The sequence below is a fragment of the Saimiri boliviensis genome, chromosome 21, assembly GCF_048565385.1.
Source record: "Saimiri boliviensis isolate mSaiBol1 chromosome 21, mSaiBol1.pri, whole genome shotgun sequence".
Taxonomy (NCBI): Eukaryota; Metazoa; Chordata; class Mammalia; order Primates; family Cebidae; genus Saimiri; species Saimiri boliviensis.
In genome coordinates this window covers 2643994-2657452 of record NC_133469.1, presented here as the reverse complement: position 1 = coordinate 2657452, position 13459 = coordinate 2643994, and the positions used below count along the sequence as shown (strand labels likewise).

The 13459-nt window shown below is 47.6% G+C and overlaps 1 protein-coding gene across 8 annotated transcripts in view; it reads left to right on the top strand.

The window, feature by feature from the left end:
• The window catches only part of EFCAB6 (EF-hand calcium binding domain 6), a 274102-nt gene that overhangs the window by 71577 nt on the left and 189066 nt on the right, over positions 1-13459 (top strand). For all 8 annotated transcript variants that reach the window (XR_012515451.1, XM_074390943.1, XM_074390946.1 and 5 more), the window contains 2 exons: positions 8775-8911; positions 13246-13358. Coding sequence is in view for 7 of the 8 variants with exons in the window: in XM_074390943.1 (XP_074247044.1) it covers positions 8775-8911; positions 13246-13358 (250 nt within the window). In the remaining variant the exon portion in view is untranslated. The remainder of the gene's footprint in view (positions 1-8774; positions 8912-13245; positions 13359-13459) is intronic.

Sequence of the window (13459 nt, the reverse complement as noted above, 5' to 3'; positions counted from 1 at the left end):
ATCCATTCACCCATCCATCCATCATCATCCATCCACCCGTCTATCCATCATACACCCACCGATTCATCCGTCATCATCCATCTACCCATCCATCCGTCCAATACCTATCCATCCATTTGTTCATCATCCATCCACCTATACATCTGTCTATAACACATTCATTCATTCATTCATTCATCATCTGCCCATCCACCCATCCATCTGTCCATAACCCATCCATCCATTCCCTCATCATCCATCCGTTCATCCATCCACTCATCTGTCCATCATCCATTCACCCATCCATCCATCCATAACCCATTTATTCATTCATTCATTCATCATCCATCCACCCATCCATCCATCCATTACCTATCCATCCATTCGTTCATCATCCATCCACCTATCCATCTGTCCATAACCCATTCATTCATTCATCATCTGCCCATCCACCCATCCATCTGTCCATAACGCATCCATCCGTTCATTCATCATCCATTCATTCATCCACCCATCTATCATCCATCTATCCATAACCCATGCATGCATTCATTCGTTATCCACTCACCTTTCTGTCCATAACCCATCCCTTCATTCATCTATCATCCATCCATTCATGTATCTGTAACCCATCCATTCATTCATTCATCCATTCATCCATCCATCCATGACCCATCCAGTCATTCATCCATCATCCATCCATCCATAACCCATCCATTCATGCATCATCCATCCATAACTCATCCATCCATAACCCATCCACTCATTCATCCATCCGTCTATCCATCCATCCACTCATACATCCATCATCCATCCATAACCCATCCACTCATACATCCATCATCCATCCATGACCCATCCACTCATTCATCCATCCATCTATCCATTCATCCACTCATACATCCATCATCCATCCATAACCCATCCACTCATTTGTCCATCATCCTTCCATTCATCCATCCATCCATAACCCATCCATTCGTCATTCATCATTCATCCATCGCCCATCCATTCATTCATTTACCTATCTATCCATCATCCATCCTCCCGCCCATTCACCCATCTGTATATCCATCCATTCATCATCTATCTATCCATTCATCCACTCACCCACCCATCCATCCATCCACTTAACAGTTAATCATTGATACAGGCCCTGTTCTTGGCTCTGGACTCCTGCCAACTCAAGACCTTCCTCCATCTCTAGGCTTCTGTTATCTTAGTCTGGGCAATGGGGCTGTGGAGTGTGAGGGGTGAAGGAGGGACTGGGGTTGGGAAAAGTAATGCTGGTTCAGCCACTTAATATTTCCTAACATGGGTGTGTGGTTATTTGGTTATTGGAACTCTATCCTTGGCCTTTGATCCCAGTCACCAATTCTCATTTCACAGCCATTTATTGAATGTGTTCCATATGTGAAGCACCTGGATCCATGAGTTCCTTCCATCTTAACCACACACCGATACAGTCTACTTATTCATTTTCATTTCACAGCCAGGAAGCTGAAGTTAGAGGAATCAGGACACTTTCCCCAGGTTACCTGAATAACAGGTGTGGAGCTGGGATTCGATGTCTCATTTCAGAGCCTGCGGCTAGTCACTACATCATTCTGCCCTTCAGGTCCCTTGTGGGGCGGAAGGATGAGACAGTCTGATACACTGGGATTGTCCCGCGGGGTCCTCCAGCCCAGAGCAGTGCTATGTACCCTTTCAATGGGGCAAACCCCCTGTCTGGGGGAGGGTTTGTTTTCCCCACTCTCTGGCTGTCATCTTAAAGGTCAGACAGTCTCTGCTTCTTGTAGTAACATTTATAATTCTGCCTTTCATCCCTTCACCTAAATCCTTTTAAATGAATATTTTGATTTGTTTTGGTATTACTTTTTATGAAAATTTATTATTTTTATCTTTAGTGATCACTTCCTCCTTTTACTTCACTCCTCTGTGACAGGGAGCTTCATTTCCTTGCTTTAAGTGTTAGGTCATGGGCTTCAGCTCACACAGCTGCCCTTTGGACCTTTAGAGCTCTCGGTCAGGCGCTGCCCAGCCTTGCTCTCCGTGCAGTGTGGTCTCAGGGTCCTCCCCTAGATCGCCCGCTTCAGCTGTCACGCCAGGGTCCGAGCAGCTACCCAGATCTGGCTGGAAGGACACCTGGAGGATCAGATACTGTCCTGCTCCCAGGCTCTACAGTGCTGCGGTGGGGGCCGGGGTGCAGTGGAGGGGCTGGGTTGCAGTAGGAGTGACGCAGGGCCAGCATGCAGCCCGAGCAGGGCTCAGGGAGCCAGGCTGGAAGCAGTGCCAGGCTCGGCGAGGGCTGTGCAGGGTGGGGCTGGGACCAGGCCTGTGGCCAGGAGAGGGGCAAGAGAGTTGGGACGAGACTGTGGGATCATGCAGGCCTATTCTGAGCCTTTAATGTAAGGCATAGTTAGCTGTCGCTTTGGTCGTCTTTTAAAATCTTTAGCACTTTTCCTCATGTTTGTGCATGAAGAACTCCCCTGAAACTTCCTCATCCATGCCGATGTGAGTAGCGAGGGCAGTGTGTGGGGTTGGGGAGTGAAGCATGGGTCAGTGGACTTCTTCCATAGAGGGCTCAGGAGTAAATATCTTCCCAACTATTCCACCCGGCCCTGGGAGGGAAAAGCAGTCCTTATAGATGATATGTAAATGAGTGGGTGTAGCTGTGTGCTAGTAAAGTTGATTTATTGATACTGAAATTCGGAATTCACGTACCTTTTACATGTCATGAAATGTTAGTCTTCTTTTGGTTTGCTTTCAACCATTTAAAAATGTGAAAACCATTCTTAGCTTGCAGGTGTAGGAAATCAGGTGGCGGGCTGTAGTTAGCCACACCTGGAATGAAGTGAGTTAGGTGTCGCTGGGTAATGACGTCAGGTGATACTGGGGGCAAGATGTTCCTTTCTGAGAAGCACACGGGTTCCGAGGGAGGATGCAAGAAGCAGGGCCCTTTCCCCTTTTGTTACCTGTGCAGCGGTTTTTCCCCGTCTCGGTGGATTTGGCTCTCGGAGCATTGCTCCCGCCAGGAAGGGTGGGAATGGAACGACCCCAGAGCCAAGGCCAGGCCTCTCTGCCTCCAGGGAAGGAGCTAGTTACCAAGTGCAGACAGAAATAAACGTGAAAGTTGGGGTTCCACCCATGACTGGTTGGAAGGGTAATTGGGAAAGTTAGAAGAGAAGATACCGAATCCCACCCCAGAGGGGACAGTGGCAGACGTAGCATGTGAGTCCACTCCACACATACTTAGGGCATCCTTTGTGTCTGAGCCCTGAAGAGGCCGCAGCAAACCAAACCATGTTCCTGCTTCACGGAATTTACATTTCAGTGGAGGAAGAAAGACAGTAAACAGCTACAGGAATAAATAGGAAATGGTCCAGGTGTTGATGGATGCTAAGAAGAAAAATGAAGCACTGGCCAGCAGAGGATGAAGGTGCACTTTCGAACAGGCGAGTGTGGAAGGCCTCTGAGCGGCGGCGTGGGATGGGGACCTGAATGAGGGCAGGGAGGGAGGCGTGAGCAAGCTTGGTGCGTGGAAGAAAGAAGGAAGAGGCCCCATAGCTGAGGCAGAGTGAGAAGGCGTGGATAAGGCAGGGCTCGGAGCATCTGTAAACAGGAGCTCACGGCAGGTGGGAAGAGCCCCGATAGGCTTGTGAATTCGCAGTCACTCAGCATGGCTGGAGCCCGGAGACTGCGGCCGCGAGAGGAGGGTGGGTGGTGTGGACACAGTCACTGTTGTCGGGGGCCTTCGCTTAGCCACTTGACTCCTTCCTCTTCGTTTTTTCTTCTCTCCTCCCCTGTGTGGGACATGTCTTGGACACCCCGGCCCTAACTTTGCTGCCTTTGATAAGCCTCACCATCTGCAGCTCAGTTCTTCAGCCCTTGCCAAACTTCAGTCTGACAAATGATAAGAGCCTTGGAGACGTCGCTCTGGTGGGTGTGAGCTCGCTGCCAGGTTGCCGCTTCCCGGCGCTCACGCTGGAGATCCATATGGGTTGCTCTGGGGTTTTAAAAAAGCGCATCGCCTCGTGTCCTCCATTTTACCGAAGGAGGTGAATCCGGCTTTGGCAGCAGCAGAAGTACTCAGATTTTTATTTGGCCACAGGAGCGGGCACTGCTAGTGGCTGGGGCTCCCTCTTTTAGACAGAGCAGTGCTGTGGACGAGGCACTGGAGCCGGCTTTACTTCTGCTGGTGCTGTTCCCTCTCGTCTGCACTCGGCATTCCCGGTTTTGGAAACTGAGGCCATGTCAGCCAGTGTTCGCTAGCTGTCAGGTCAGGAGGGTGGCATAGAATTAAACACAGGGCTGTGCACATAGCAGAGATTTGATCCGTTCATGTCTGCAAAGATGATGTCACTGTACCCGTCACGGCATTGACACTGAATGTCATCGTTACTGCACTCAGGAGTGGTCCTGAATGTGTGGGCCAGTCGGCTAAGGAGGTGTTTGCAGACATAACACAGGCTTCCGCAGAGCATGGCTCTTTTCCACACAGGTGAGGAGGAGACAGATTCCCTCATTCCGACAGATACTCGCTGAGTGTGGACCATGCCAGATGCTGTCCTAGAGCCGGGGCCGTGAGCAAACCCTACTCTCAAGGCAGGAGGTGGCCCGTGAAGACAGAAGGAGGCGATGTCAGCCGGGAGGACTTTGGAGAGAAGATAGGAGTATTGGGGGTGGGGAGTCCTAATTTGCGCAGTGATTAGGGAGGGCCTTTCTGCTAAGATGACATCTGGGCCCAGACCCAAATGAAGCCAGGGAGTGAGCCAGTGAGCATGGAGGGGAAGAATGTTCCAGGCAGAAGGAGCAGCAAATTCCACCGCCTTGAGACAGGAGAGGGCCGAGCAGTGGAGTCTGGTGCGGCCAGAAAGCAGCAGGCGGGGGACGGGGTGGAGGGAGACATGGCCAGGGGGTGGCCAGGAGCCAGTCGGTGGGGCCTGGTGGATCACAGCAAGTAGCCTGGGAGCCCTGGGGTGCTTTGAGCGAGGAGGGCATGCCCAGGCTTACATTTGAACAGAGACTCCTTGGCTGTTGTGCAGAGTCAAGTGTGGAGGCCAGAGGACCAAGAGAGAGGCTTGGACTAGACCAGAGTGTGGAGGGGAAGAGTGGGAAGCGGGGTGGGGGTGGTAAGACATGATTGAATTCTGGAAATGGTTTGGTGGGAGGGGCTGATGGGCTTTCCTGGTAGACTATAAATGGGATGTGAGCAAAATGGAACCCAGTAGAATGGATTTGCCATTTATTGGCATGGGAGACGGTGGGGAGAGCAGCCTGGGTTTGACACACCTGAGATGTCTGCTAGAGTTGCAAGGTGGACATGAAACGGGCAGTTGGATATTCAAATCTGGGCTCTGAGAAGCGGCCAGGGCTCAAGGCAGACATTTGGGAGTCATCAGTGGGAAATTGAAGCCACAGGATTGAACCACCAAGATGTCAGTATGGTCCTGAAGACTGAGTCCTAAAACACTCCAGGCTTAGAGATGGGAATAGGAGGAGAACCAGCAAGGGAGATGGAGAAGGAGACTCCAGGGAGGCTGGAGGAGGAGAGAGAGCGAGCTCTGGGAGCCAAGTAGCAAGAGTGCAAGGAAGAAGGGCCATGCAGCTGTGCCAAAGGCGGCTGCGGGGACAGCAAGGTGAGGACTGAGAAGCTGCCCTTGGGTTTGACAAGGGAGAAGTCTTTGGTCACACCGACAAGAACAGTGTTTGTGCTGTAGTGTGGACGGAAGTGATTGGAGAGTTTTGTTTTGTTTTTTGTTTTGAGATGGAGTTTCGCTCGTTTCCCAGGTTGGAGTGCTGTGGTGCAATCTCAGCTCACTGCAACCTCCACCTCCAGGGTTCAGGCGATTCCCCTGCCTCAGCCTCCCGAGTAGCGGGGATTACAGGCATGTACCACCATGCCCGGCTATTTTTTTTTTTTTTTCATATTTTTAGTAAAGACGGGTTTTCACCCTGTTGGCCAGGCTGTTCTCAAACTCCTGACCTCAGGTAATCCACCGGCCTCAGCCTCCCAAATTGCCGGGATTATAGGCATGAGCCACTGCGCCGGGCCTGGAGAAATTTCAAGAGAGGAGGACACATTGGAGATAATCTTGAGAGGGGACTTCAGTCTAGGGGAACAGGTGGCTAGGGAAGACGTGAGGCAAGGAGGGAGGTGTTGTTTAGAGACAGCAGCTCATCCTCACAGGGTGAGCCAAGAGCGAGTAGGGTGGGCGGGAGCACTTCCTCGCGTGTGGACAGGCTCGGCGTCACGTGTGGCAGGCACGTGGCCCCGCCTGACCATAGGTAGGATTGCAGCTATTCATCCCTTGATCCCTTACAGCAGGACGGGAGGCACCTGTCTCATCTGGGGGCGGAGCCAGACCAGCTGCAGTGGGGGTGGGGAATGCGAACGCTGTCTTTCAGTGGTTTCTGTTTTCTCTGTTAAACAAGAGGTAAGGTCGTCAGTAAAGCAGAAGGGGTGGGGGGAGACATTGGAGATTAGGAGAGTGGAGAAGGTGGGAATGGCTGCGTGGATGCGGTATGTGCAAGTGTGGGTGTGAGTGTTGATGTGTGTGATTGTATGTACAAGTATGTGTGCATGTGAGTGTGCACAGGTGTGTGTGTCTGAATATACACGTGTGAGAATGATGGTGTGCAAGTATATACAGGTACGTGTGTGAGTACACGTGCATGTGTGTGTGAGTGATGGTGTGAATATATGCAGCTGTATGAGTAATGTGCATGTGTGTGAATATACGTGTATGTGAGTGATGAATGTGTGAGTATATGCAGGTGTGCATGTGAGTATATGTGCATGTGTGTGAATATATGTGGTTAGTGATGGTGCGTGTGTGAGTATATGCAGGTGTGTGTGTATATGTGCATGTGTGTGAATGAATATATGTGTGTGAGTGATGGTGTGAGTGTGTATGTGCAGGTGTGTGTGTGCGTGTATGTGTATGTGTGTCTGAATATATGTGGGTGTGAATGTGAGTATATGGTGTGTGAGTATATGCATGTGTGTGTATATGAGTGATGGTGTGAGTGTGAGTGATGGTGTGTGTGTGAGTGTATGCAGGTGTGTGTGCATGTATCTGCATGTATGTGTGTGTGAATATATGTGCTAGTGATGGTGTGTGAGTATATGCAGGTGTGTGTGTATATGTGCATGTGTGAGTGAAATTGTGTATGAGTGATGGTGTGAGTGTGTGAGGATGTGCGTGTGTGTGGGAATATATGAGTGATGGTGTGAGTGTGAGTATATGCAGGTGTCTGTGCATGTATGTGTGTGTGTGTGAATATATGTCTGAGTGATAGTGTGTGAGTATATACATGTGTGTGAGAGTATATACACAGGTGTGTGTGTGTGAATGTGTGTGTGAGTGATGGTGTGGCTGTGAGTATATACAGGTATCTGCATGTATGTGTGTGTGTGAATATCTGAGTGATTGAGTGTGTGAGAGTATATGCACAGGTGTATGCGTGTGTGTGAATGTGTGTGTGAGTGATGGTGTGACTGTGAGTATATACAGGTATCTGCATGTATGTGTGTGTGTGAATATCTGAGTGATAGTGTGAGTGTGTGAGAGTATATGCACAGGTGTATGCGTGTGTGTGAGTGATGGTGTGACTGTGTGAGTATATGCAGGTGTGTGTGAGAGTGATGATGTGTGCGGTGGACCATGGCGGTAAAGAGGGATTACCATGCAGCACCTGTCCTGGTGGAGTTAATGGTCTCAAGTTAGGAGAGCCCGGGAGGTGCTCATGGTGTGTTTCTATCGAGCTACCTCAAGCCATTGGATGGGTTTGGAAGAGGCAGTGAGTTGGGTTTACCCAGGTTAGGGTCTCACCCAGAGAGTAGGAGGAGGCAGAGGGGAAGAGGGAATCAAGCATATATGCAGAGCGGCGAAGGTGTAGACGGAAGGGTGAGGAAGGAAGTGAAGCTGGGAGAGGTGGAGGAGTGTGGGGGGAGGCAGGAGCCCAGGGGAGGGCCTGGTAGGTCAAGGCTGTGGGCTTTGGGCACCCAAAGGAGTAAGCTGGAAAGAAGGAGGTGGCTGGCTGCAGCATGGGGCTGGGTTGTACAGAGTCAGCATACCTTGGTAATAACAAGGGTGGAGTGTGAGCAGGGAGCAGTCAGTTTCCCTATCCGGCATTGGGGAAATGGTACCTCCTTCAGGGGGTGTGGGAAGATTCCCTCACGTGGCTCTGTGCTTTTTTCCTTTGAGTGTAAGTAGTGTAAAGGCAAGAGCACAACTGGGTGCCCCCGTGCATCCGTGGGGCTTATCCGAATGCTGGGCGTGTCTGTGCGCCCAGTGAATCTCATTTGCTGAATTTGGAGAAGTCTCCACAAAACTTTTCTGTGATATCTTTAAAAAATTTAGAGGGGTTGAAATATACAGTCATATTTTCCAGCTCCTAGTAAAAATAGTTTGCATATGGCTGTGAAAAATAAAAATTGTACAAGTCCAGCTATGCCAGAACTGTAGTTTTTAAGTATCAATTAACAAAAAAGATTTTTTTCATATGGCCTTAAAAGGGAATGAATTGTGTATGAGACATTGCTTTACATCAGAAAGAGATTTTTTAAAATTACTAAGACCATTTACAGAGAAAATTGCCTTGAAAACATTCAATAAATGCAAAATGTTCTTTTTTCCATACACATGTCATTTTTGCAATGCCTACCACTGTGAGTCTTTGAAAACATTTTATTTTATAAGAAGTATTAAAAAAAACTTTCACATTTTTGTTACCATGTGGTTTCTAACACTAGATCTTTTGACTGTTCCTAAATCACTTTTTATACGTAGGTTTTCAAAAACATTAAGACTGTTATGAAAGCCTTTAAGCTCATTGATGTTAACAAGACTGGACTGGTTCAACCGCAGGAGCTAAGAAGGGTTCTGGAGACCTTCTGTTTGAAGTTGAGAGACGAGGAATATGAAAAGTAAGCAAATGAAGGCGCGGTGAGAGATTGCTCAGTAGAACTTTTAACCAGTTTCAAAATGCGACCTGTTGGGTTCATTGGCTCCTTCCGTCTCTCATCCTCTCCCCGCCACCCCAGCAACCTTATTTCCCAAAGAGGCGCTCACTGGACATTCTCTCATGTTCCTAAAGCTCCCCATGAATTCTCAAAAATGAGAGCTAATGGTTCTGATTCCTTAAGCACCCTTGGGGTACATCCTCTGGCCTCCAGCTTTGAACGCATCCAGGTTATTGGAGTGATCCATCACCAGTTGTCTCTTTCCCCACTTGGCACCGTGCCCCCCCGTCCCGCGTATTTCTAGTTCCCTCTTGGTTTTTACTCAGAGCCTGGGATTAGGAGAAGAATGACAAATGTCGGTACTCCTGTGTTCGTTGCTGTGCTCCCTGCTGGCTCCGCATCCCGATGCAATAACCGAGGCTTCATTTCCCTTTGAGGACTGCTGTTGCTGAGGTGGGGGGCGGGGTGCAGCAGGAGGATGATGAACAGCAGAATATTTAGCTGCCTCGTGGCATTTGAACACCACCACCACCTGCTCCTGAGTCCTAGGGCAGCACGCAGAAGCCTGCGGGCATTTTTTTTTTTTTTTTTTTTTTTGAGCCTTCTGTAAACTCCAGATCATTTAGAAGAAGCCAAATGTTCGGCCTCTGTGGCTACCTGGGTTTTGAGTGAGAGCCACTGGAAGGAGGGCCCACGTCTGGCTTCATTTTGACAGTACCCCACCAAGAGGTCCGTTCCTTCTTCGTGCCTTTTCCCAAACCCTTTTCTAAGGACCCTCCAGACCATTACCAAAAGCACCAAGCCTCCTTTCACCAGGAGCCCAAGCTTCTCGCATGGCACTGGTGTTCTAAGTTGCTGTGAAAATGGGTCCCGGTGGCTCCTTGCAGCTCATAAAGGCGACGTGGCTGCTGCTGGAAGCGGAGTGGAAGAATCTCCTGGGGAGGCAAGGAAGTCTAGAGGGCATGCGACATGCCACTGAAGCTGCAGGGTCTGAAAGTCAGCAGGCAGACTTTTAAAAAACGACGCCTCCTGCTCTTGAATATCTTTTTCTTCTCTTTTCCTCTTTATAACCCACCTCAGAATATAAAAGACATAATAGATGTTTTAATTTTTACATCTTTTCCGGCTGGGAAAGTCTCCAGAATAAGATCCAAACAAAACAAATTAAATAATTTTGTGCACGCAATTATAGAACAGAGGCAGCACTCTTCTAAAACAGGCAATCAAAAAACAAAACAGTGTTTTATTTGACAATAAACCTTGTGTTTGGTACTGCAGTCTCCAACCTAGTAAATCTATAAAAAATGTTACTGTCTGTTTCCCCATCTCATAAGTATTGAATAATAAAGAACTCCACAAGTTTTTATTTGAGATTTTTTTTAAGCCTCAAAAACAATGCTATTTTCATGATAAGGCTTGAGAAACTCAACATAATAGAATTGCTTTGCTTTAGACTAAGAAACACAGAAGATCAAAAGTAAACCATTTCTTCAATTGCTTTAATGCTTTTCTTATTGAAGCTCAAGAATACACTCTTTCCTGGAGAAGCCGCTTCAGTATTAACTTTGTCTTTTTTTATTTTTGAGCAGGAAGCACAATACATTTTTGAATCCTTTCTTTTATCTAACAGCTTTCTATTTCATATCAACATTCGGCTCTTGGTGTGGTGGAAATGGCCCAGGCTTTGAAGTCAGGCTGCTGGAGGTGAAGTCGTGCTCTCGTCCCTGGCTCTGGGGCTTCAGGATAGCTCCTGAGCCTTGTCACGACTCAGTTTTCTCTTAAAGAAATGGGGACTGGCTGGGTGTGGTGGCTCATGCCTGTAATCCCAGCACTTTGGGAGGCCGAGGAGGGCAGATCATGAAGTCAAGAGATCAAGACCATCCTGGTCAACATGGCGAAACCCCGTCTCTACTAAAAATACAAAAATTAGCTGGGCATGGTGGCACGTGCCTGTAATCCCAGCTATTTGGGAGGCTGAGGCAGGAGAATTGCTTGAACCCAGGAGGTAGAGGTTGCAGTGAGCTGAGATCGTGCCATTGCACTCCAGCCTGGGTAACAAGAGCAAAACTCCGTCTCAAAGAAAAAAAGAAATGGTGCTGGCTGGGTGTGGTGGCTCACACCTGTAATCTCAACACTTTGGGAGGCCAAGGAGGGCAGATCACGAGGTCAAGAGATCGAGACCATCCTGGCCAACATGGTGAAATACTGTCTCTACTAAAAATACAAAAATTAGCTGGGTGTGGTGGCGTGCGCCTGTAGTTCCAGCTACTCGGGCGGCTGAGGCAGGAGAATTGCTTGAACCTGGGAGGCGGAGGTTGCGGTGAGCTGAGATCTTGCCACTGCACACCAGCCTCGTGACAGAGCAAGACTTCGTCTCAAAAAAAAAAAAAAAAAGAAAAAGAAATGGGGACTGAGCAGCCCACCTCTCAGGGCTGGATGAAGACTCAGCATAATGTATATAACACGCCTGTGATGCACTTGCACATAGTGGGGCTAATTTCATGGTAACCATCTCATCATCATCATCCATGAATGCCCTTTGCCCTGTGATGCCGTTTCATTTAGACCACAGAATACTGTCCAAACCGTAAAACAAGAGGCCAGAGAGAAAATCACCCCCAAGCCTTCTACTTAATCAGAATATCCCCAAACCCATCAAGTTTTCTATTTCCTTTCCCATCTCCCTACAGTCTACACTCTGCTGCCCTGGAGGCCAGCATGTTTGATGTAGGTGAAATAATTTATGAGCAGCTTTGCAAAACCAGCAAACAAATCACTGCGGAGCAGCCTGTTGCCTGAGCAGATGACTGAAGCCCGGTTCCAGGTGGTGACGGTGGAGAGGTTTATGAGCTGATTGGAGTCATACCCTTCTCCCCTCAATTAGGCCTTCTGGTTTCTCAAACTTACCACCTCATTTTCACAAGACAGAGACCGTGGATGAAAGATGAAGCTGTTTAGGGAGTTTCAGTGTTAACATCTGGCAGCTATCACACCTAGAGATCATTTATCTTATTAAAACAATAGGCATGATTCATCAAAGTGGAAAAAAAAAAGGTATGCATTGAAATAACTACATGACATTACTCTTTGTTAAATTTGGAAAACAGAAAATAACAAATACTTTAAGTGATAATTACTAAATTTTTAGAAAGCAGTATGAGATTAGATAATTATAGAAATCAACACATATGGAGATAATAGAACCAAACACTTAAAAACTGTCAATTTTTGGAAATGTAATAACACAGAAATGATCTAGAAAACCATTTATCAAGTAGAAGAATTGAATAAAATAGAACATTTATTTTAAAAATGCAAACATCCTATTTATCTTAACTCTAAAGAAGGTTATTTTGGCCGGGCACAGTGGCTAATGCCTGTAATTCCAACGCTTTAGGAGGCTGAGGTGAGCAGATCACCTGAGGCCAGGCATTTGAGACCGGCCTGGCCAACATGGCAAAACCCCGTCTCTACTAAAAACACAAAAATTAGCCAGGAGTGCTGGTGCATGCCTGCAGTGCCAGCTACTCTGGAGGCTGAGGTGTGAGCATCGCTTGAACCAGGAGGTGGAGGTTGCAGTGAGCTGAGATCACAGCAGCGTACTCCAGCCTGGGCAACAGAACAAGATTCTGTCTCAAAGAAAAAAAAAAAAAAGTATCTCAGTATATTTTAGGGATAGACAGTGGTTCACTGTTTTAAAAATGTCTTATTTTATATGTTACATATAAAAATCACGGAATGCTTCCAGAGAAGCTTTGCCCCCTCCACCATCCGCTGTTGTGAAGCCATATGCCACCTGTGAGCCTCAGTTTCTCTCTGGAGAAAGGGCACGCTCAGTCAGGATCATCTCTGCTGGCTCCTCCACGCAGCTCTCCATTTCCTGGCTTATGGAAATGTTGTGCTGGCTGACTCCTTTCCCTCCAATTATTAAAGGCAAGTGGGAGTGGAGAGGCGGCTGCCATGCAGACAAAGCCCCAGCTCCCGTCCCGCCAGAGGAGGGAGAAGCTCCTTAGATGCTGCCTAGGTTGGGGCATTCCCCAACAGGCCCAGCAACATTTCTGTCTCACTCTGATCTCTGCGCATCCATCTGTGGGCTGAAGAAGTGATCTCGAAGTAGCTGCATTAAAAAAAAAAAAGTCTGACAGTAACATTTTCTGGGGTTTACTTTTTAATTCCCGCTGTGGCTCGAAACAGACATTAAAATTAATGCCAGCCTGAGTGTAAAGGATACCTTGGTAGCAAACTTACCTCATTTTAGATTCACAGTTCTTCATTTCTAAAGAGCATTTGTATTTTAGGTTTTCGAAACACTACAACGTCCACAAAGATACTGCAGTAGATTACAATGTGTTTTTGAAGAATCTCAGCATCAATAATGACTTGAACCTTAAATATTTTGTGGGAAATCAAGGTAAGTATTTTTGAAGTATATAGCTAAAGATTTCAATATCTTTTGGCATGATAATTCCTTTTCTTTGACTCCTTCCTGAGGAAATACTTTCAAATATAGAA